Source organism: Brachyhypopomus gauderio, chromosome 2 (genome assembly GCF_052324685.1).
Source record: "Brachyhypopomus gauderio isolate BG-103 chromosome 2, BGAUD_0.2, whole genome shotgun sequence".
Classification (NCBI taxonomy): domain Eukaryota; kingdom Metazoa; phylum Chordata; class Actinopteri; order Gymnotiformes; family Hypopomidae; genus Brachyhypopomus; species Brachyhypopomus gauderio.
In genome coordinates this window covers 6,688,066-6,710,790 of record NC_135212.1, presented here as the reverse complement: position 1 = coordinate 6,710,790, position 22,725 = coordinate 6,688,066, and the positions used below count along the sequence as shown (strand labels likewise).

General features: G+C 43.1%; 2 protein-coding genes across 4 annotated transcripts; both read left to right on the top strand.

The window, feature by feature from the left end:
• Positions 1-682: 682 nt before the first annotated feature.
• On the top strand, positions 683-12,961 carry nr1h4 (nuclear receptor subfamily 1, group H, member 4). Of its 3 annotated transcripts, none has more exons than XM_076984883.1 (9): positions 683-818; positions 1,601-1,975; positions 2,843-2,983; positions 6,368-6,507; positions 7,223-7,321; positions 7,582-7,681; positions 7,840-7,986; positions 11,444-11,557; positions 12,529-12,961. In XM_076984883.1, the coding sequence occupies exons 1-9, from the start codon at positions 791-793 to the stop codon at positions 12,765-12,767; spliced, it is 1,383 nt and encodes a 460-aa protein (XP_076840998.1). In that variant the 5' UTR covers positions 683-790; the 3' UTR covers positions 12,768-12,961. The 3 variants fall into 3 exon arrangements, with proteins under 3 accessions (XP_076840998.1, XP_076841013.1, XP_076841006.1); XM_076984891.1 differs by having other exon boundaries at positions 686-863; XM_076984898.1 differs by lacking the exon at positions 2,843-2,983.
• A 3,326-nt stretch (positions 12,962-16,287) lies between these two features.
• Positions 16,288-22,636, top strand: LOC143502807 (uncharacterized). The gene is made up of 10 exons (XM_076995528.1): positions 16,288-16,322; positions 17,414-17,549; positions 18,033-19,039; positions 19,614-19,788; positions 19,885-19,940; positions 20,241-20,380; positions 20,539-20,739; positions 20,970-21,254; positions 21,480-21,659; positions 22,221-22,636. Exons 1-10 carry the CDS (start codon positions 16,288-16,290, stop codon positions 22,634-22,636), a joined length of 2,631 nt encoding a protein of 876 aa, XP_076851643.1.
• Positions 22,637-22,725: the final 89 nt, after the last annotated feature.

Sequence of the window (22,725 nt, the reverse complement as noted above, 5' to 3'; positions counted from 1 at the left end):
GAAAATAAATATTGGAACTGGTCTATAATTACAGTAAGAATTCTTAAGAATTCTTAAGAATCTATTATATTAGTAATATACTAATACAATATGCCTAATACTGTAATGGTGGTTTTAAGACTTTGTTGATAAATTCCTTGTTGTAGTGACTGATTACAGTAACAATGATCAGAACCTCATTATATACTACAACAAATACTTTGAAAATGTAGTTGGTAAAGTTGAGGAGCTAATATTCTTCAAACATGTAGGCCTAATCCCTTTATGAAGTGCTTCAGGACTGATCAATTCAAAGGCTGACGTTACTGCCTTGCTGTGGATCAAGTGCACCATGGGTGGCCTGCAGCTACTACAGTAAAAAAGCTAACAGAATCTAGCTTACTACTATAGAAATGAGCTTTACATGTATTGTTACAGAATTATAGTATATATATATATATATATATATATATATATATATATATATATATATATATATATATATATATATATATATATATATATATATATATATAGTGTAAGTGTAATGTGGCCTTTCGCATTATGATGCAGCTACTTGCTACTTGTAATAGAGACACAGAAATGTGAGTGTTGTCAGGTTAATAAGCAACCACAGCCACCTTTGTTCCCGTGGCACTTGTAAGGCATCCCAGAGAGTGTCTGGGATTCATGAAAAGGTGTTTCAGCAGTGAGAAAGAGCAAACTACCGCACTGAACTAAAAATGGACTTAGTTGCTCTGTGTTAGGGCTAAGAGAAACATCACTGATAGCCAAGCTGGGGGCTGTTGAAATGTCCATGGGGCAAGAGAGTACTCCAGGTGGGTACGAACTACTGCACCGTGTAGAGTGAGAGGGAACCACAGGTAAATTCTGTTACTGATAATAAAGTGAATGACTTATGTAGTTGGCAATGCAACAGCATGCAATCTCCCGTCTGCTATCTTTAAATAGTTTTATGTACGCAGTCTTTACATGTTCTAAGCGGCTACATGTTGGGGATGTTGTTTTGGGTTTAAATGATTTAATAAAAACCATTCTTTGTGAAGGTTTTAAAGCACTTTTTAAAGCTACAACAAATAAGTGAATAAATACATGAATATTTATATATATATATATGTGTGTGTGTGTATATCTGTATATATGTAGCATGTATAGCAAGTGAATATACAGTATTTGTTAACTGAGTGAGCGCATATGCCTTTGAATAGAGTATCTATGTAGAGTCTGAGTGGTTAATTATTTGTAACTTTATTTGAGGGTGTGGTGGATAGGTTTTGTAGCGCTTCCAGGAATTTGTTTTCATATCAACAGCTATCAGCTGTAAAGAGTACAGACACAGGCATGCTTTACTGTAATGAACAGGAGTGGTGATGCTACTGCTGGCTAGGCAGGTAACTCTACACCTGTTTGCTGGAGTTTCACTGATTGCTGCTGTAAGGGGGTTAGGGACCATTAACCCTCTGTGCTGTGGACTTCTTAACTCAACTCTTAACATCTTAACGTGAGTTTCTTAACTCAGTGAAATGTGTTGGTTGTCAGCTGTTGTGTGTTGGTGGTCAGCTGTGCCTCACACACACACCTTTCCCTTCTCGTCTTTCAGATATACTGGCAGAGCAGAGCAGCCCTCTGCTTCACGACCAGGAGGTCCTGCCCTTCTACTATCCCAGCATGCAATACTCCACAGTGGAGCCACCCATGTCCCCAGCATCATACTTCTCCAGCCAAAGCTACTATCCTCCCTACAGCACAGACGAGTGGTGCTCTCCGTCCGGCCTGGTGGAGCTGAGGAAGGATTCTCTGGAGGGGGGTTTTGAAGCAGAGATGGAGGAGCCTGTGCCCATCGCCCCCACTGTGTACAAGAGATCCAGGCACCCTGCTCACTCGGGGAAGATGAGAAAGGAAGAAGTGTGTGTGGTGTGTGGAGACAAGGCCTCGGGATATCACTACAATGCTCTCACATGTGAGGGCTGTAAAGGTGAAGACCAAAAGTCTAAGCATGCACCTCATGTTGCAGCACATAGCTGTATTTAAAGGACATTTTTTTTAGGACTGCAACACAACCTGGCCAATTTCCTCTCTGCATTAACATGTTGATTCCACACAGCAAGAGATTCAACAGATCATCACATGCATCCTAGTTTAAAATGCAGCCCGTGTCCTAATTAATTTCTTGACGACAGCGAACCTGTGCATGATGTCGGTAACATGATCTCGGTAACTCTGTTGCTATCTATGATACGCAACCCCACGGACCAATTTTAGCTCTTTAGAAACCCATTGGGTGAATGACTGTAAGTGTAATTCCACCTGTGCATGGACAATACCCAAAGGGCAAGTGCCTTGCCATGCGCCCTGCCGGCAGGAGGCTTGGCCAGCCTCCACGCTCCCTCACTCCCAGACTAGGTTTGGTTTCTTCTCGGCTTTCGGGCTGAATTATGATGCTCAGGAACCAGAGCAAAGAGCCACCATGCAATGTTAATGCAATGTTACTGCACGTCAGTGTGCTCAGCAGACCCCTGCTAGAATGTTTAATTACCCGTCCTCTGAGGCCGGAGCAGGGGAGGCACCAGTATCTTTGTTACAGTGTTATACCTCGCTCACAGTTTCACGCACTGGTGCTACGATCCGGTTTGGAGGCGTAAATGAGAGGGAGCATGTTTGTTGAATCTAGTTAGTCTGTGATACTTTATAATGAATACACACTGAACCAAAGAAGTGTTCGTTTAATAAAGAACTACTTAAGAGCAAGTTTTTTAAAACCAAATGAATACACCCCACAAAACATCTGTGCTACAGAAATTTCATTGTTGTGTTGTAGACGTTTCTTTTATGTGTCTTGCAGGGTTTTTCAGGCGAAGCATAACGAAGAATGCTGTGTATAAGTGTAAGAGCGGCGGCCACTGTGAGATGGACATGTACATGCGGAGGAAGTGTCAGGAATGCAGACTCCGGAAGTGCAAGGAGATGGGGATGCTGGCTGAGTGTAAGTGCAGGGAGATGGGGATGCTGGCTGAGTGTAAGTGCAGGGAGATGGAGGTGCTGGTTTAGTGTTTGTGCAGGGAGATGGAGGTGCTGGTTTAGTGTTTGTGCAGGGAGATGGGGGTGTTGGTTTAGTGTTTGTGCAGGGAGATGGAGGTGCTGGTTGAGTGTTTGTGCAGGGAGATGGGGGTGCTGGTTTAGTGTTTGTGCAGGGAGATGGGGGTGTTGGTTTAGTGTTTGTGCAGGGAGATGGAGGTGCTGGTTTAGTGTTTGTGCAGGGAGATGGGGGTGTTGGTTTAGTGTTTGTGCAGGGAGATGGAGGTGCTGGTTTAGTGTTTGTGCAGGGAGATGGAGGTGTTGGTTTAGTGTTTGTGCAGGGAGATGGAGGTGCTGGTTTAGTGTTTGTGCAGGGAGATGGAGGTGCTGGCTGAGTGTAAGTGCAGGGAGATGGAGGTGCTGGTTTAGTGTTCGTGCAGGGAGATGGAGGTGCTGGTTTAGTGTTTGTGCAGGGAGATGGAGGTGCTGGTTTAGTGTTTGTGCAGGGAGATGGAGGTGCTGGCTGAGTGTAAGTGCAGGGAGATGGAGGTGCTGGTTTAGTGTTCGTGCAGGGAGATGGAGGTGCTGGTTTAGTGTTTGTGCAGGGAGATGGGGATGCTGGCTGAGTGTAAGTGCAGGGAGATGGAGGTGCTGGTTTAGTGTTCGTGCAGGGAGATGGAGGTGCTGGTTTAGTGTTTGTGCAGAGAGATGGAGGTGCTGGTTGAGTGTTTGTGCAGGGAGATGGGGGGGCTGGTTTAGTGTTTGTGCAGGGAGATGGAGGTGCTGGCTGAGTGTAAGTGCAGGGAGATGGAGGTGCTGGTTTAGTGTTCGTACAGGGAGATGGGGGGGCTGGTTTAGTGTTTGTGCAGGGAGATGGAGGTGCTGGCTGAGTGTTTATGCAGGTAGATGGGGGTACTGGTTGAGTGTTTGTGCAGGGAGATGGAGGTGCTGGTTTAGTGTTCGTGCAGGGAGATGGAGGTGCTGGTTTAGTGTTTGTGCAGGGAGATGGAGGTGCTGGTTTAGTGTTTGTGCAGGGAGATGGGGATGCTGGCTGAGTGTAAGTGCAGGGAGATGGAGGTGCTGGTTTAGTGTTCGTGCAGGGAGATGGAGGTGCTGGTTGAGTGTTTGTGCAGGGAGATGGAAGTGCTGGTTTAGTGTTTGTGCAGGGAGATGGAGGTGCTGGTTGAGTGTTTATGCAGGGAGATGGAGGTGCTGGTTTAGTGTTTATGCAGGGAGATGGAGGTGCTGGTTTAGTGTTTGTGCAGGGAGATGGAGGTGCTGGTTGAGTGTTTGTGCAGGTAGATGGGGTGCTGGTTGAGTGTTTGTGCAGGGAGATGGAGGTGCTGGTTGAGTGTTTGTGCAGGGAGATGGAGGTGCTGGTTTAGTGTTTGTGCAGGAAGATGGGGGTGCTGGTTTAGTGTTTGTGCAGGAAGATGGAGGTGCTGGTTTAGTGTTTGTGCAGGTAGATGGGGGTGCTGGTTTAGTGTTTGTGCAGGGAGAACCTTTCTTCCAAAATTCAACTGCTGATATGTGGCATGCTGTCTGAATGTAAAAATGATACCCTTATCTGATGCAGAGAGCAATGGCAAAGCAAAAATGACATGCAACCACCCATTTTGAGAGATCATAACATAATTTCTATAGAGAATTTTAGCCACAGCACATGCCAAATCAGCTGTCAGACCACACCGAACACTTAAACATCACTCAGATAGCATTGCAGCTTCTGGACACAATGGCAGGCATGCAACTGTGAGAGCACATCACCCAGAGCAGGACAGTCTGAGTATGTGAGATCCTGCTCGGAGAGCACAGGGCCGCCAGACGGCCAGAAGGCCGACACTTCTGAGAAGAGGACTGAGCACTTTTAATGGGATGAAATAACAGAAGGGAGGGTTATGTGTTATGGTTTGCAGTAAGAGCAGGTCTGACAACAGCGTTCTTGTGGGTTTCCCAGCGAGGAGCAGGCGGCCGTGTGGCCGTGCATCGCTGAGTCCTTGAGCAGGAGCCCCTGATCAACTCCTGTTTCTCATCAATAGTGCATTAACCCTTAGATGAATATTGCAGCAGCTGGCATCCAGGCCGTTCCCTACGCACTTCCACTCGCGCACTACCCAGGCACGATGGGAACATGTCCCTCCATTCTTTTGCTTTTCAGTGAAGGGGCATTTCCCTGAAGTTCACTTGTACTGCACATAAAACAGCGAAACCACTTGAAACCTTATATGGATGTTCTAATAACTCAACACCTACATGACACATGTCTTTGTTCAAATAACACAGCGTGTCTCTCTAATTACTGTCCGATGTTACATACTTAATGCAGTTTGGAATATGTAGACCCAATTTTGTGGTTTTTATAATGTAGCAAAAGTGAAAATCCCAAAGGGAATTTACAATGGGAAAATTTCTGTTTTGTACTAAATGTTTGTTTTTGTTGGGGTGATTTCAGTGCAATGTGTGATCTTTGCTTTGTAAAGCTGATCTAAGTACAGTCTTTGGTCTTTGTTTTAATGGTCTGACATCAGCACAGTGTTTGATCTTTGCTTGGGTGGACTGATCACAGTACAGTGTGATCTTAGCTTTGGTGGACTGATCACAGTACAGTGTGTAATCAAATCAAATATATTTGTATAGTGCTTTTCACAACATATGTTGTCACAAAGCGCTTTACAGGATTTACAAGGTTAACAATACTATGGGTCCAGAACCCTAATGAGCAAGCCAAAGGCGACAGTGGCGAGGAAAAACTCCCTATGATGGTGGGGAATAGGAAGAAACCTTGGGAGGACCAAGACTCAAAAGGGAACCCATCCTCCATTGGGCGGCCCGTTAACACACAAATTACACAAAAACAAATTATACAGACTAATACACAAGTTACAAACAAATCACACAATCAGGCTAAGTATAAGGTAACTAGAATGAAAGTTCTGGGTGTTGATATAATGTCTTATGATGAACGCCAGGTTTTCATTCCGTGTCGGAGTGATGATACTGGTATTGTAGGCTCCAACTGCAGTGTTACTCCCCAAGTGAACCTCAGAGAAGAAAGATATGTGATGTGGTAAATATGTAACAGATTATTCAAAGGCCAAACTAAACAGATAAGTCTTTAGTTGAGTTTTAAACATTGAGACTGTGTCTGATTAAGATTATTCCACAGTTGTAATCTTTGCTTTTGTGGGCTGATCTCAGTATAGTGTGTGATATTTTCTTTGGTGGACTGATCTAAGAACAGTGTGTAATCTTTGCTTTGGTGGACTGATCTAAGAACAGTGTGTGATCTTTGCTTTGGTGGACTGATCTAAGAACAGTGTGTGATCTTTGCTTTGGTGGACTGCCATTGAAGGTTTGTTAACAGAGATCCAGTGCAAGTCCAAAAGACTGAGGAAAAACCCCAAATCCTCATCAGACTCAACGGGTTTCCTCACAGATGTGGGAGACAGTGGAGATGCAAAACAGGTCACTTCTACAACAAAAACATTCAAAGTGAGTGCAAAATATATTATTTATTCATTTATTAACTTTGGGAATTTATCTCCAAAAGGATCCTGGTACACCAAATGACTCAGTATTTGCAGGTCAAAGGTGGTTACTCATTATGTTTAATTTCATATGGTTCTATATCTTGTTTTACATCAGTATTTTGAAAATATTGAAAGATGTAGTGAACACACACACACACACACATGCACACACACACACACACACACACACACACACACACACACACACACACACACACTGGATTTGTTGTTACAAGGTTGAAGTAACTAACTGATAACGTTTATTGAAGTGTCATTGGGATGGTCCAAGGTCAGCTTCAGTGATGGACTTCCATGTAGTGATTCATTGTAATCTCTCTGGTGCTTACATTATTGTTACATGCTGTTGTAGTGTTATAAAACTGTATTACAGCTTAACTGGGTTAAATGTTATTCATTAATGAGCATAATTTACACTTCAAGTAGTTAAGCTCAAAGAAGAATACATGGCAGCATGGGTGTGGTAGAGGGGGGAAAGTGGACCTGACTACCCAGGGCCCGAGTAGGGAGAGGGGCCCACTTTGCTCATGTGCCTCGTTTACTGGCATTTATAGGGGCCCACTGACATTGAGAGTGTACAGGGCCCAGAATTTGCTGCAACGATCCTGCATGGCAGTATTGTTTTGGGTGTAAATAATGTTTTCCTTTTCTCATTGTAGGAAAAAGTGGAACTCAGTCAAGAGCAGCAGAATTTGCTGAATTACATTCTTGATGCATACAATAAACATCGTATTCCTCAAGACATGGCCAAGAAACTGGTACGCTCTTAGTTACTGTGTTTTTTGAAAATTTGAGAGAGCAGCTGTGGTAGTGGTAGACAAGATTTTGTTATCGCGTCTAAACTAGAGCCAATTCTGAGTGTGATATCCCAACACACAGAACACTAACACATCATACACACCCTGTGCTACTGCTGATGGTTGCACGAGCTCGGCGGTCGACCTGCTGCCGTGTAAACCGTGGGCAGTGAAGGTTTGCGTCAGGAGAGGCTTCACTCGTACTCTCTCTGTGTCTACAGCTGCAGGAGCAGTTCAGTACTGAGGAGAACTTCCTCCTCCTGATAGAGATGGCAACCACTCATGTCCAGGTGCTGGTGGAATTCACGAAAAAAATCCCAGGTTAGAAGTCTTGACAGTGTAATTGCAAAATATAATAACACACACGTACAAACACACACTAGCTTCCAGTGGTTTTAACATTTCTTTTAAATAAAGCATGGACACTCGGGGGTGGTCAGCTGCACAGAGGTCTTATCTTCTGAGCGATGTGTGAGCAGGGTTCCTCTCTCTGGACCACGAGGATCAGATCGCTCTGCTGAAGGGCTCAGCAGTGGAAGCCATGTTCCTGCGCTCCGCCCAGGTCTTCACCAGGAAGCTTCCACAAGGACACTCGGAGGTGTTGGAGGAACGCATACGCAAGAGCGGTACTCCTCTCCTCCATCACTGCACCGTCAGCTACGCCCTCTGGCAGAATCACACTCTCCTTCACACTCTTGATCATGAATACTACACAGTCAACAGAGTCAACGCTCACATTTGTTAGCTATCTGAAAACGTCTTTTGTGTTCACTGCTTTGACTAAATTAAACATAAATTTCTCATAAATCTTCAGTGCAAGCTTAACGAGACTTTTGATTTAGGATTAACCCTTGACCCTGATTGGGCTGGTCTCTGGGAAAGGCTGACATAACTGATTTATCACTGTGGCCTATATTGGGGACCTTAGGATATGTACTTGTCTTGATTATGTAATGCTGTTGATTAAATGCATAAAATAGAAGTTGCAGTTTGCTGCTGAATTTAGTTGAACAGAAAACAGAACACCACTCTGAACACCACTCTGAACGGTTTTCCAGAGATGAACAGTAGGCTACATCACAAATCACTTTGCTGTGGGTCATAAGATTATTTCAAAAACAAAAATTGATTTGACTGAAAATGTTGACACCCCCAAATGAACCTAAACACACCATTAAATGGTGTTAGGCCTATTGTCCAAGTCCGGGTACAGTTCAAGTCATTCTACTGACAGTGAAGACTAAAAACAGTCTCACACTCGACTTGCAAGTGTTTGAAAAAAAGCCCCTAACATTTCAGCCTCCTCCGCCCTCTGACGGGTGATGGAGTGGTGATGGAGGAGTGATGGAGGAGTGTCATCTCTGTGCAGACCCACAGATATTCCTACACACAGCTATGAATGCACCACTGTAGAGGCTGTCTAAGTATGTCACGCTCTTTCCTGAGCGAGAGCTACAAAATATTCACGCCAAAGGCCAGCGGGGGGAGAAGGAGAGGCTCTGTGGACAGAGGCCATTGTTCCCTATCTAAACATCGAGAGGCCATTGTCCCTCTCTCTGCCTCTCAGCACTAGTGACATTTCCCTGGTTTGACGGGTCTGTGATGCATCTGGATGGTGCAGGGGGAGTTTTATCCCCTCACCCTCTTTCTTGGGAAAGCAGTGACAAAGGTTATCCCTCCATCACAAAGCATTTAAATGAGCACCTGAAAGGTCTGTAATTCCGTTACGATTGCATCTCCGCAAAGTAAAAACGGCTTCGCGTGGAGACTGCGTGGTTGCCGTCTCGGTTGGCAGGCAGGGCGTCTCTACCACGTAAGATGGCTGTTTTCCTCGTTCTTTCTGAACGTATTTAATTGTTTGCATCACTGTTCTGCCTGCTATTTAAAGGATACTTCTGAAACTCATTAGAGTGAGTTGGGTTTCACGAGATTGTACGCAGTGACCTTTCAATAGGGATTTCTGCCAACTGGCTTTTTTGAAAAACAGATCACCTTTTGGTCCTCCAAACTGAATTTTACTTCAGAAAAGAGCTCTTAGTTCCCACTCTCAACAAAGAATAATCTTTATAGCAATGAGAACAGCTGCACACACGCAGGACTCCAGCGCTGCTGGGCTGGGACGGCCAGGGTTAGTGGTGCCCACCATTATGAATTAGAACATGTTTGAACATGACAAATTAAACGACTGTCGATTCATTTTAAAAGCTCAAATATATTGTGTAAATGCTGCCTCCAGGTTTTAGCTCAGTATGAGGTAATTGAATTTCAGAATTTAAATAATGGTTTTATTGAGTCCACATCTGTGCAGTCATGGCCTGGTGGGGCAGTCATGATCCTGTGATAGGGAACTGGTCTTGTGACCGGAGGGTCGTGGGTTCGATTCCCAGACCTGAGACCATGACTGAGGTGCCCTTGAGCAAGGCACCTAACCCCAACTGCTCCCCGGGCGCCGGGCTAGGGCTGCCCACCGCTCTGGGCACGTATGATCCAAAGCCCCCTAGTAATCACTAGTGTGTGTGTGTGTGTGTGTGTGTGTTCTAACTGCGCAGATGGGAGCGGGGACACATTTTGATTGCGGTGTAAAAATCACAATTGACAAAATATGGCACATTTACATTGTCTGTTTTTTTCTGATAATTAAATGGGAGGCACAACACTGCCTCCCACTGGCCAAATTCTTCAGCACACCTCATTCCTCTGTGAGGTAGACTGTTTTATCCAGTTCAGTATTAATACATTTGAGCTAAGTGACAGACTGAGTCATTCATTCTTTTTCTATAAATCCTCCTTTCTCGTGACACAGTAAAGCAGGAGAACTTGCTGATATGACGTTGAAAATGGAGGTCCTAGAGACTGAAGTGCTGAAGACCAGAATGTAAAGCCTTAATTTCAAGGGTTTGGCATTTGTGTTCTTGGTGTTGGTTGGTGACATGTTCTGATTTCCTGCCTGTCCATCAAAACCTCATTCAGACATGGAAGTCGTGTAACTCTACAGTGAGAATAGACTCAAATCAGTTGGGCTTCCATCAAAACCACAATTTATTTCACGGAGAAAAGTCAGCTAAGAAATGAAAGATCATCTGGTATCATCATTTATATGTGAAGCAAACTGGACTCTCATAGAAGCTCAAAACAACCTTAATGCTTTGTTTGTTTGTTTGTCCAGATCTAAACAACTTATGTAAGTCATGAACTTCAGCTTAACATAAACCTAAGAACTACCTTTTACCCTTGTGTTTAGCAAACGGGGGAGGGGTTACTATTGTGTTAGTGGGATACAACATGTCCAACACAATAACAATACGAGTGCCACTGGATGAACCTGTCCTGTCCTTAGTTTTACATGGCTGTGTTAGACTCTCCTGTCCTTAGATCTACATGGCTGTGTTAGACTCTCCTGTCTTTAGTTCTACATGGCTGTGTTAGACTCTCCTGTTCTTAGATCTACATGGCTGTGTTAGACTCTCCTGTCTTTAGATCTACATGGCTGTGTTAGACTCTCCTGTCCTTAGATCTACATGGCTGTGTTAGACTCTCCTGTCCTTAGATCTACATGGCTGTGTTAGACTCTCCTGTCTTTAGTTCTACATGGCTGTGTTAGACTCTCCTGTTCTTAGATCTACATGGCTGTGTTAGACTCTCCTGTCTTTAGATCTACATGGCTGTGTTAGACTCTCTCTGTCCTTAGTTCTACATGGCTGTGTTAGACTCTCCTGTCCTTAGATCTACATGGCTGTGTTAGACTCTCCTGTCTTTAGTTCTACATGGCTGTGTTAGACTCTCCTGTTCTTAGTTCTACATGGCTGTGTTAGACTCTCCTGTCTTTAGTTCTACATGGCTGTGTTAGACTCTCTCTGTCCTTAGTTCTACATGGCTGTGTTAGACTCTCCTGTCTTTAGTTCTACATGGCTGTGTTAGACTCTCCTGTTCTTAGATCTACATGGCTGTGTTAGACTCTCCTGTCCTTAGATCTACATGGCTGTGTTAGACTCTCCTGTCCTTAGATCTACATGGCTGTGTTAGACTCTCTCTGTCCTTAGTTCTACATGGCTGTGTTAGACTCTCTCTGTCCTTTCCTCACAGGTATCTCTGAAGAGTTCATCACCCCCATGTTCAATTTCTACAAAAGCATCGGTGAGCTGCAGATGATGCAAGAGGAACAAGCTCTCCTCACAGCCATCACCATCCTATCCCCAGGTGAGCACGCGCACACACACACACACACACTCACACACACACACACACACACACACACACACACACACACACACACACACACACACACACACACACACACAAAGACAACACACTGCGACCCTCAACAAAGATAAACCCAGATATACTTTTTTCCCAAACTGATTTCTCACTGGAATATGCTTACTGGACTATTTCTGCTGGAATATGTCCAGTTTGTCCATTTGGGGCATATGTACAAAGAAAACCGATTAAATAGGCGTCACCTTTACTAGAATAAATATTAAACATTGTTTAACTGTTGAATTAATAATTAATGATAAAGAACTTTCGTGCAAATATCAGCCTCTGAAAATTTCCCTTCCTTATTACCACAACTTTAAGCTATTTTATCTCCAAGACAATGTTATTTAACAGGTGTCTTGGTAACTCTAACAACACTATAATATGGAGTAGCAACCACAAAAATCACGCTTCCAGCTTTCATTCCATCTACGCTACAATCTACGCTCACGGAATATTACAATCCCTTGGAATGAAAACGATGATTTAAACATCTACTTTTAAAACTGGTTCCTCCTCCTACTAATTCAGAAACACTTTGCTTGCACATTTGAAGAATGACCTCTGTCTGAAACATCCTGTCCAGAACTGTATAGTCTCTCTCTCTCTCTCTCTCTCTCTCTCTCTCTCTCTCTCTCTCTCTCTCTCTCTCTCTCTCTCTCTCTCTCTCTCTCTCTCACTCTCACTCTTTCTATCTCTCCATAGTAGTATGATTCTACTATTACTATTATATACTACAATTATTGCTACCATTGCCCACGTTAATCAGCGGCATCATGTGAAATGTGAGATAACATGCTGATGTAAAAGAATAGCCTAGTCTTCATGGACAGCTAAATCACATCTGATTCTTGAGGGTCGTAGAGCGGTCTTGATATGGTTGTGACTGGGCAGTGTTTTCCCCATGGCAGACCGGCCGTATGTGAAGGACCAGCAGGCAGTGGAGAGGCTACAGGAGCCCATGCTGGAGGTTCTGAGGGGGTTCTGTAAGAGGCAGCATCCGCACAAACCCCAGCACTTTGCTCGACTTCTGGGCCGTCTCACCGAGCTGCGGACGCTGAACCACCACCACGCCGAGATGCTGGAGTCGTGGCGTGTGAGCGATCACAAGTTTAACCCTTTGCTCTGTGAGATCTGGGACGTGCAGTGACACCGCAGCGAGAGGGCGGGGGACGGGGCCTCAAAGACTGTTTCTGTGCTTTTTCTACTTCTTACAGAAGAGGTGTAAGTTAGAATGTGGCTCTGGAATTAGCATGGATCTCCCGAGGATGTTGTCAAAGCCTGTAAAACATGATCCAGCAGAGAATATTGGTGGTCACGAATGTCACTCAACAGCTGCAGGAATGAATGTAAGAGATAACAGTGAAATAAATGTTTTGATTTTTATGATTTTGTGGACTACTGTAGTGTGTTAGAAAACTTTGGGTCAACATATGGATTGTCATTGTGCACTCAGCACCCAGGAAGAAGAACACACACACACACACACACTCTTCCACCACTGCCCTGCTCCCAATCACTTGATTATTAACCCCGAGCACCTGCCCCTAGTTTGTTTGCCCCGGTTCTTAAAGCCCCAGTATCTCTCCTCCAGTGCAGTGCCCACCACCTCAGCACTAGGGTGTCAGTGCTACCATGGTTACTTTTGCATTGTTCGTTGCTGTGCTTCCTATGTCGCCATGGAGAATGAAGACCCCCAGCAACAGCGCACACCTCTCACACACTCCTCACAGCCACCATTACATGTGGTTTCAGTCTTCTAAAAGTTAAATTATCACCATCATCATCATCATCATGATAACAATCAGAATGTGTGAGGATCCATGTGCAGTTTAATTTAATTTAAAGAGGCAAAATCCAAAAAATAAACCCCAAAAACAACCCAAAGTAGTAGGAAGATCACACCAGGACAGACATGTACAACAGGAACAAGGCGAGAGGCAGAGACGGGACAGCAGAAGGAATTCCAGGGGAGCACAGACAGCGCAAAGACACCAGGACTGTTTCCAATACTTTACAAGGAATCATAAGTGGAGGAGCATAAATACACAAGGTAATAGGCCAGCAGGAACCATCTGGGGATGATTACGGTAACCATGAGGTCAGAGGAGGGATCCCTGACAAACACACAGTCGAATGAAGACGTTTCTGGCTGGCCTGTTACTTCAAATCATATGTTGACAAGTTTGTTAGAGAGGACATTTATGCTCGTAGGAGATAGAGTCCAGGAGCTCACGGAACAGTTTTGGAGTTGTCGGAGGAAGGAAGCTAATTCTGACCAGGATGTACTTGTTAGGAGAGATTCAGGCTGTGTTCGAAATAGACTACTACATACTGGATACTGCATACTGGACTCAGTATATACTGGATACTGCATACTGGTCCTCGTAGTAGTATGCAGTACAGTTTCCAGTATGCGACAAAAGCAAAACACACTACGGAGTCACGTGAACGTAGCGTTGCATGATGGGATGCAGTACACCACGAAGATTGCTCTGTTTGCGTACTGGAATATTTTGCGGAAGTAGTAGGTCATCCAGGTATGTTTCGCGTACTGGAAATTTTCATTTTGGTCACATGCTGCACATGGCATACTGATTTGGGGCTCGATCAGTATGCCAGTAGTATGTAGTAGACTATTTCGAACACAGCCAATGGGTTCAAGGATCAGAAATGGAGCATTGTAATGACCTTTCAGTGGTTGGGTGCTCAGTACTGCCCAGTACAACCCCACATAACACAGTACAGCCCAGTACAGCCGGGTACAGCAATTCATTTTGTTAGTGGAGGCATAATTTCATTCTACCTTTTCCACTTTAAAAAAGTCATGTCCTGTTTTTGTTGCACTGTGTTCGTCCCTCCTGTGGGCGGGGCCTATTAGGATACCCAACACCTGAGGGTCGTTTGTCTGTCTATATATGTCTTGTCTGGTCTTGTCTTTGTACCAGCTGACTGCTAGTTATTGTATCCTTAATTTGGATTATGTCATTGGTTTTGAGTTTGTGCACTTTACCCATTTAATCTTCCCTTTTCCCTGAGACTGGTACGATCACTTCCTTTTATTTGGCACTCCTCGCCCGTCACATTAAGGTCGTATAACTTTGTGTAATGGAAGTTTCTTTTGTTTGTGTGGAATAAAACCTGGTTAAATATCGAACTGATTTTAAAGTTCTTTAAAAGCATTAAATGGTCTTGCCCCACAATATAAGTGAACTTACTGCATACCATAACCCATCTCATCTGCTGCCGGAGACAGAGCCTTCTCCATTAAAGTCCCTCAGTTATGGAACAGTCTTCCAGCTCTAATCCAAGATTCTGACACAGTTCCAATCTTTAAATCTAAACTTAAGACTCACCTATTTAATCAAGGTTTCAGTTAATCCACTACATGTGCAAGGTGTGGAGCTCGGGGAGGCCCGCAGTCATTGAGTCTTCTGGTAATCTGAGATGATGATACTGTCATCCATACACATCATGCATTCACTCTAGTTGTGATAATGATTTGGGTGAAAAGCAATGGCTCAGTGACCCTCATGACTGTGGACACCTCCAGGCCCCTCCCTTTATTTATGCTGCTAAAGATAAGCCTGCCGGAGTCACGTACTAATCACTGGCACATGTGCTGTATATATGGATGTTTAATTTAATGTTTACATATTTAACCTGTATTTTGTATCCTGGTTACATCCTTCTACAAAGACAATTCCATAAATGCACCCAGAAGATAATCTGGCTTGTCAGTGAATGTGCTGATGCCACCAGCGGACACGCCCACTCCTACCTGAGGCCCAACATCCACATCGGAGAGACTGGGACTGCTTGGCCTATAATTAGAACTATATGGACTTCTACTAGTTGGGCCCCACAGTGGAGGAAGGGTTCCCTTTTGAGTCTTGGTTTCTAAGGTTTCTTCCTAAGGAGTTTTCTCTTGCCACTGTCGCCCCTGGCTTGCTCATTAGGGATCTGGACCGATGCATTTGTAAAACTGCTTTGTGACGTGTTGTAAAAAGCACTATATAAATAAACTTGACATGACGACTTGAAACAGAGAAGAAAGAATACATAGTCCGTCAGTTGAGAGTCAATTTATTATTCAGCAGGGATGTTACAATTGATTTCACCTGTGATCTATAAATCATCATCAGAGTATAAATGCTGAGTGTATTCTGTAATGTGGTCAGAGTAATTCTGTAGCGTGTCTCCTGTATAAGGACTCCTGTATAAGTTCTTCTATGTTTTAGAGTTTTCTGCTTTTTTGCCTAGTCCTTGTTTCTATTTAGCTGCCTGTTTTACTCTATTGATCTGCTGCAATTGCCTGGTTTGCTATTTTGTGAGTTCATGGAAGTCAGACTTGATTTGTCCTTCTGGTATGTCCTTTGTATTGAAGTGAAACTTCACTCAGCTTCTGCTCATAAATCTGTAACCTGGTAAACAAAACCAACTATTTGTTCATTCTGTAGGTCTCATTACACTGGGCTTGATAACAATTGGATAACAATTAAGGGGGTTTCTTTATATGCTAGAAGTTCTTCCTTCTTCCTCAACCGTAAGGAACCATTTATCTTCTCAGGCCTGTCAACATGACTGCTTGGTATGAGAGGGCTTCCTACCTGTTTAAAGGTTCAGCCTGCAGCTCAGTCTCCTGAGAAACAGTGTAGCGATGCATCACCATGGACCAAGATGGGCACAAAGACGCTGAGTTCAGGTATGAGGTTGGATCACTCGTTCAAGTATAAGGCTAGATCACTCGTTCAGGTATAAGGTTGGATCACTCGTTCAGGTATAAAGCTGGATCATTGAACTGTCTAATCCGACCATTATTCTGGTCTATTTAAGTAAATAACAGTTTATTCTGTCCTTGAAAATATAAATTATACTGAAAAACTTAAAACTATTATAGAAATTACAGAAATAAACAAAATGAATTTATTCATGTATATATTCATAACCAGTTCCTCCTCTTACTATTTTCGAAGCACTTTGTCTGCTGAAGGACCTCTGTCCGAAACATCCTATCATCTGGAAACTATATATATGTGTGTGTGTGTGTGTGTGTGTGTGTGTGCTTCTGAACTAGTAATTCGTTTAAGAAAATGTTCAAGGCAAAATTGTTAAAGAAATATGAAATTGTTTAATTTGTATTAGTTACTGTTTGAGGAGTTAATTTTTTTGTTTTGTTTTATTTTGTTTTATTATTGTTTGAAAAATTTTTTTTTCCTAAAAAGGAGCAGATATCATAAGAATTTTTTTCTTCTTCTGCTGCCTTTCATTTTTGTTTTATTTGTATTGTTTTGTTGTATGTAATGTGTTTTGTTTATATTTTAATGAAATGAATAAATCTTAAAAAAAATATATATATATATATATATATATATATATATATATATATATATATATATATATATATATATATATATATGTGATTCTGAACTAGTACTGGTTACGAATATATATGAATAAATACATTTTGTTTATTTCTGTAATTTCAGATTAGGTTCTGAAATCGAATCATATATATATATGAATAAATAAATAATAATATATATACAGAATAAATAAAAAGAAACATATATATATATATATATATATATATATATATGTTTCTTTTTATTTATTCTGTAAAGCACTTTGAGTTGCATGTATGTATGAAAGGTGCTATACAAATAAAGATTATTATTATTATTATATATAATATTATAAATGTACAATTGCTCAGAAAAGAATTACATGCCATTTCTTGGCCGTTTTTTTCAGCAATAGTTGTATCATAATTATTCCTGTTCATGTTTTTAACAGACAATCATGGGACGCTTGCAGAGAAGTTCAAATTATTCGAGATGAGCCAAAACCAAATAAGTGTCTCCAGTTCCTGAAGTGGTTCACGTGCAGTGTTGTTGCTGCATTCGTCTTCCTCTTTGCGGTTCTGAGTAAGGTGAGCTGTGACCACAGAAATTTTTTTTCTTAATTTAATTATTTTATTTAAATATAATCAAATAATTATTTGATAGAGCACATATTTCACAACTAAATATAGAAGTTTTTGTGCAGTCATCTTTCCTGCTTTTGGTGACCCTGGGGAGCAACGCCACCACAAGTGTCTCCTCACCACACAAACCCTGCGCTGTGCTGGGCATCGGCTGTGTGCTGCTAGCACCCAACACGCTTCTTCTGCTCAAGAGTTTGTGGAAGTTGTTTTTCAAAAGCTCACCAAAACCATCCAGGAAAACCATTCTGTGGGTAAGTTGATTTTTAACCAATGTTTGACGTTTGATGGGATCAATGACTTTATCATACCAGTACCAGCACTTTGTGCTTTTGCTAGCTTACCTCTGCTTGTATATATTGTGACTTTCACTCATATCATTGCCGATGAAAGGGCAGGTGAGGTTAACACGGCTGCTCTGTTGCCGTCCAGGTGCTGAGTGTGGACTCCCTGGTGGCAGCAGGAGAGGCGATACTCACCCTTCTCGCCATGCCTCACCTGGACGTGGTCACCAACGCCATGGTCTTGAACAGCGTGTGCCTCCTGTCGGCAGTGTTCCAGGTCGCCGCTGAGAGCCTCGCAAAGGAGAGGAAGAGAGCCATAATACTGCCAGCCATCTCCATCGTCTTCACTCTCCTCGGCTACATACTTTTTGTGATTAGTTACTTGGTGATGGAGAACCCATCCACCCATGTTAGGACCTCTGTTGCTCTGGCCATCGTAGGAACCGTCTGTGTGTCTTTGAACTGGTGGGAAAACTATAGTGCACGTTTCAAAATACAGTTACTAGAAGAGATCTCCAAAGACATGAGAAGATCGCAGAACGTGGTCTGCATTGTGTCTGGTGTGGTGAAAATTGTCATCACCGTGGCTGTGGTTGGAGCCAGCGTTGGTCGCTCAGAGTGGTCCTCCCTGACAGCCGTCCCTGGGAGCGTGAGCACCATGGTCTTCAGCTTGGTGGCCGTCCAGATTGCCTCGTCCGCGCTGTGCCGCTGGTTTGTGGTGGTGGCGTGTAAAATGCACGCCTTGCGACGCTGTTTCCTCGTGCCCATGTACCTGGCTTCTCTCGCAGTTCTCCTTATCCTACTGGCCCCCCTTGCCAGTTCAAGCAGTGCGTTGTGCCAAAATGGGCCTTCTCAAAAGGGGGCGAATTCCATGTCGTGGTTTGGTTGGCTGATGGCCAACGTCACAGTGAGCCTCTGCACTCGGCAGATCATGTCTGCCGTGGATGTGGGAGGACTGGTGGTCCTAGGTACCAGTGCTCTGAGCTGGTGGCTGGGACTGGTGTTCAGCACAGTGTACATCGGCTTTCTGAAGGTTCAGCGTCTCGAAAGGACACAGGACCTGTTCCTGATGCGCATGTATGAGGGCGCGTTTCTGGAGCAGTCCATGTTGCTCAACACCCGCTTTGAGATTATGAGGCGGAACAAGCAGGAGCGGTAAGTGCATTGACCATGTATGACACATGTATGACACCATGTATGACACATGTATGACACCATGTATGACATTGTGTATGTGTGAAAGGTATTTGAACATTTAAAGTAGGACTGTAATGATGGCTTTTTTCTTCAGATTGCGAGAACCTGTGACCGTATACCTGTGTGCAACAATGTGGCATGAAACATATGATGAAATGATGAAAATAGTCATCTCAATGTTTCGGTAATTTTTTCTATTATTTGTGTAAGATGATATGTGCATGACAAACTTCTGTTCATTAAAGTTAACTAACACTTGGGTCTTTTGGACCAGGCTTGACAAGTATCGGCCAAAAATAAACAAACAAGATGATGTCATCTTCGAATTTCATATCTACTTTGATGATGCCTTCAAGAAAGTGCATCGCAGCAGAATACGGCATGTAAACGAATATGCTGAGACCCTAGCTGAAGTGATCAAAGATGTATACACGTAAGCATTACTGCATGACCTTCATCACACCTGTTCACTGGAATAAAGTGCAAATTTTTCAGCAATGATTAACCAGCATGTTTTTGGTTCGTGCATTAGTCATTTTAATGAGGACGACCCGTGTATCTTCAAGAAAAAGTCCCTCCTCCCTCAGCAGAAGATCATTAGTGCCCCCTATGGAGGCCGCCTGGAATACACACTCCCTAAGGGTAACGTGATGATGGTTCATCTCAAAGACAAAGAGCTGATTCGCCACAAAAAGAGATGGTCTCAAGTATGCTAATACACGGACAACCAAATATTAAATGACAACAAAATACGTCCACATTTCTATTGTCCATTTTATGTAAATGTTTACTGTTTGTGACAGGTCATGTACTTGTATTATCTCCTTGGCTGGAGACTCAACAGGAAGTACTTTAAGATGTTTGAGGAAGGAGGGCACGTGGACACACTGAAGGAGAAACTGAAGGTGACACAATGGGACAGAGAAACACTCACCACCACACACACACTGTGGACTCCTGGATCTCAACCTACACAACTGAAGTGATTTTGAGCAATGATAGCATCCAAAGAAATCACTCTTCTAATTCTTAGTTTTCACATTCAAAAAACTTTGGTTGTAACAGGATTCTCAAAGTGCCACTACTGTCAAACACTCCGTGCAGCTGTAATACATTCTGTGTGAAAGTGTGAACGGCTTGTCCGTGACCTCCTGCAGAGAGAGAAGACAAACACATATATCCTGGCCCTGGACGGAGATACCGATTTCCAGCCCTCTGCTGTGATGTTACTGATCGACAGACTGAATCTCTATCCAGAGGTTGGAGCTGCCTGTGGACGTATTCACCCCACTGGCACAGGTACCATAAGCTTCCATAACCATAACCTTTTAAAGCTCATCAGTAGGATAAGTAACAATAAGGTGTTTTTACAAAAGTCGAGACCACAAAGTGAAGGTATGGAAAAAGCACCGATAACCTCCTTGACCTCCACTTGCCTGTTGCAACTGTGAATGAAGGTCCCATGGTGTGGTATCAGAAGTTTGAGTACGCGGTGGGCCACTGGCTGCAGAAGACAGCGGAGCACGTGTTCGGCTGTGTGCTCTGCAGTCCCGGCTGCTTCAGTTTATTCAGAGCCTCCGCCCTGATGGACGACAACGTGATGAAGAGATACACCACCAAAGCAACTGAAGCCAGCCAATACGTACAGTACGATCAGGGTAATCACTGCTAGGCGCCTTCTCAAACAGTCATTACTCAAATTTAATAACGATCATTACAGGTGATAGTTGATAAGAAAATGAATCTAATCCATTTTGTGCTTCAAACAACCCAATTGATTCCAAATAATACCTTTTAAAATGATCTAACAGTAGCACAGAACATTTCTTCCTGTTTGAAAGCGGGAAAACCTGAATATTTCGTACGGCGCCCTTTTGCGTGTTCCCAGGAGAGGACCGATGGCTGTGCACTCTCCTATTGCAGCAGGGCTGGAGGGTGGAGTATAACGCAGCCTCTGATGCCTACACCAACGCCCCGCAGGACTTCAAAGAGTTCTACAACCAGCGCAGACGATGGGGACCCTCCACCATGGCCAATACCATTGACCTGCTGAGCTCTGGAGACCTGACCTCTGAAAGAAACAGCTCCATCTCCATGCCCTACATCCTCTACCAGGTCATCAGCATGGGAGTCTCCATCTTGGGACCAGCCACTGTCTGCATGATGGTTGCAGGTGAGGAGGTCTACAGAAAGATGTCAGAATGTTTGAGGTTGCACTTGGCAATTACTTTTATTGTAAACCTATCCTATAAGAAAATGCATTACCAATGAGGAGAATATGGTTAAAGTCTATATCCTGGCTGACAGAATTTACATAGAACATGTCAGTAATAAGTACTGTGCTTTTTCACTATGTTCAAAGATTTTTTTTTTGTCTGTAATGTGATTGAATTTGCAGGAAGCTTGACATTTATTGTGAATATGGATCCAAATATTGCTCTCGTTCTGGCCACAGCGCCCCCTGTAGTTTACCTGGCACTGTGCTTCAAGCTGAAAGCTGACACACAGATCCAGATAGCAGCAGTCATGAGTGTTCTATACGCATTTCTGATGACAGGAACAATTCTCTCCATTATAGGTAATGATTTCAGTTACAATTTTGCACATTGGTTTTATTATAAATGGAATCAATAACAAATAACGGGCCTCATTCACCAACAGAAGAAATTAATTCTTAAAATCCATTTACACAGTTGTTAATGTTGTTAGATATAAGCAGAATTAACACACAAGAGCACATTTTTCATGCACATCTGAGTGGTGTCATATTTGTTCCAACTATTTGTAATTTATAAAATTAATGGCCTTACATTCGTAACTTTTTTTCTATTTATAATAACTATTTAATTATTTTAGAAAGTATTTTAAAATAATAACACTAATATTTCAGTTTGCATCAGAACCAAGCCTTCCAATAATTGTAAAACAATTCATTATCAGAACAAACATTCAAACCATACAGTGGTTTAACCTGCCATGAAACTCACAGATTTTTATAGAAAAAGGGGGAAAAAAGTTCTCAAGAAAAAAAACATATGAAGATGATGGTTAAGAAGACCCATTAATTTTCCAGAAGTTAATTAAAAGTCAGTTTTGGCGCTGCTGAGAAACAGAGCAATTGTTCATGTTCCCCTCATAGGAGACATGGTGAAGCAGCAGACGTTCATGACTCCTAGTGGTCTCTTCTTCATCAGCATGGTCTTACTGTACGCTACCACAGCAGTGCTCCACCCACAGGAGCTCTTCCTGGTCATCTACGGGGTCATCTACTTCCTCTGTATCCCCAGCAGCTATCTGCTACTGGTCATTTACTCTATCGTCAATATGAACAGTGTCTCGTGGGGGACGCGGGAGACTGTTGGCCAAGCTAAGACTGTGGCGGAGAGCACCCCCAAAAGGCAGGGCCTGTGGGTTACATGCTGCAAGTGGCGACACTGGAACCACGGTGACGACAGAAGTGAAGAAATTAATGAGAATGAACCTCTGCTGGAACCCACCATGACCGAGGAAAAAGATCCAAAGGTTAATATGGATTCTGAAGAGGACGAATGGTAAAAGACGATAACACTACTTTTTATTAAGTCTTGTATTAAATGTTGGACTCTGGGTTCTCCTTGTCTGGATCAGAGATATCAGGACTTTCC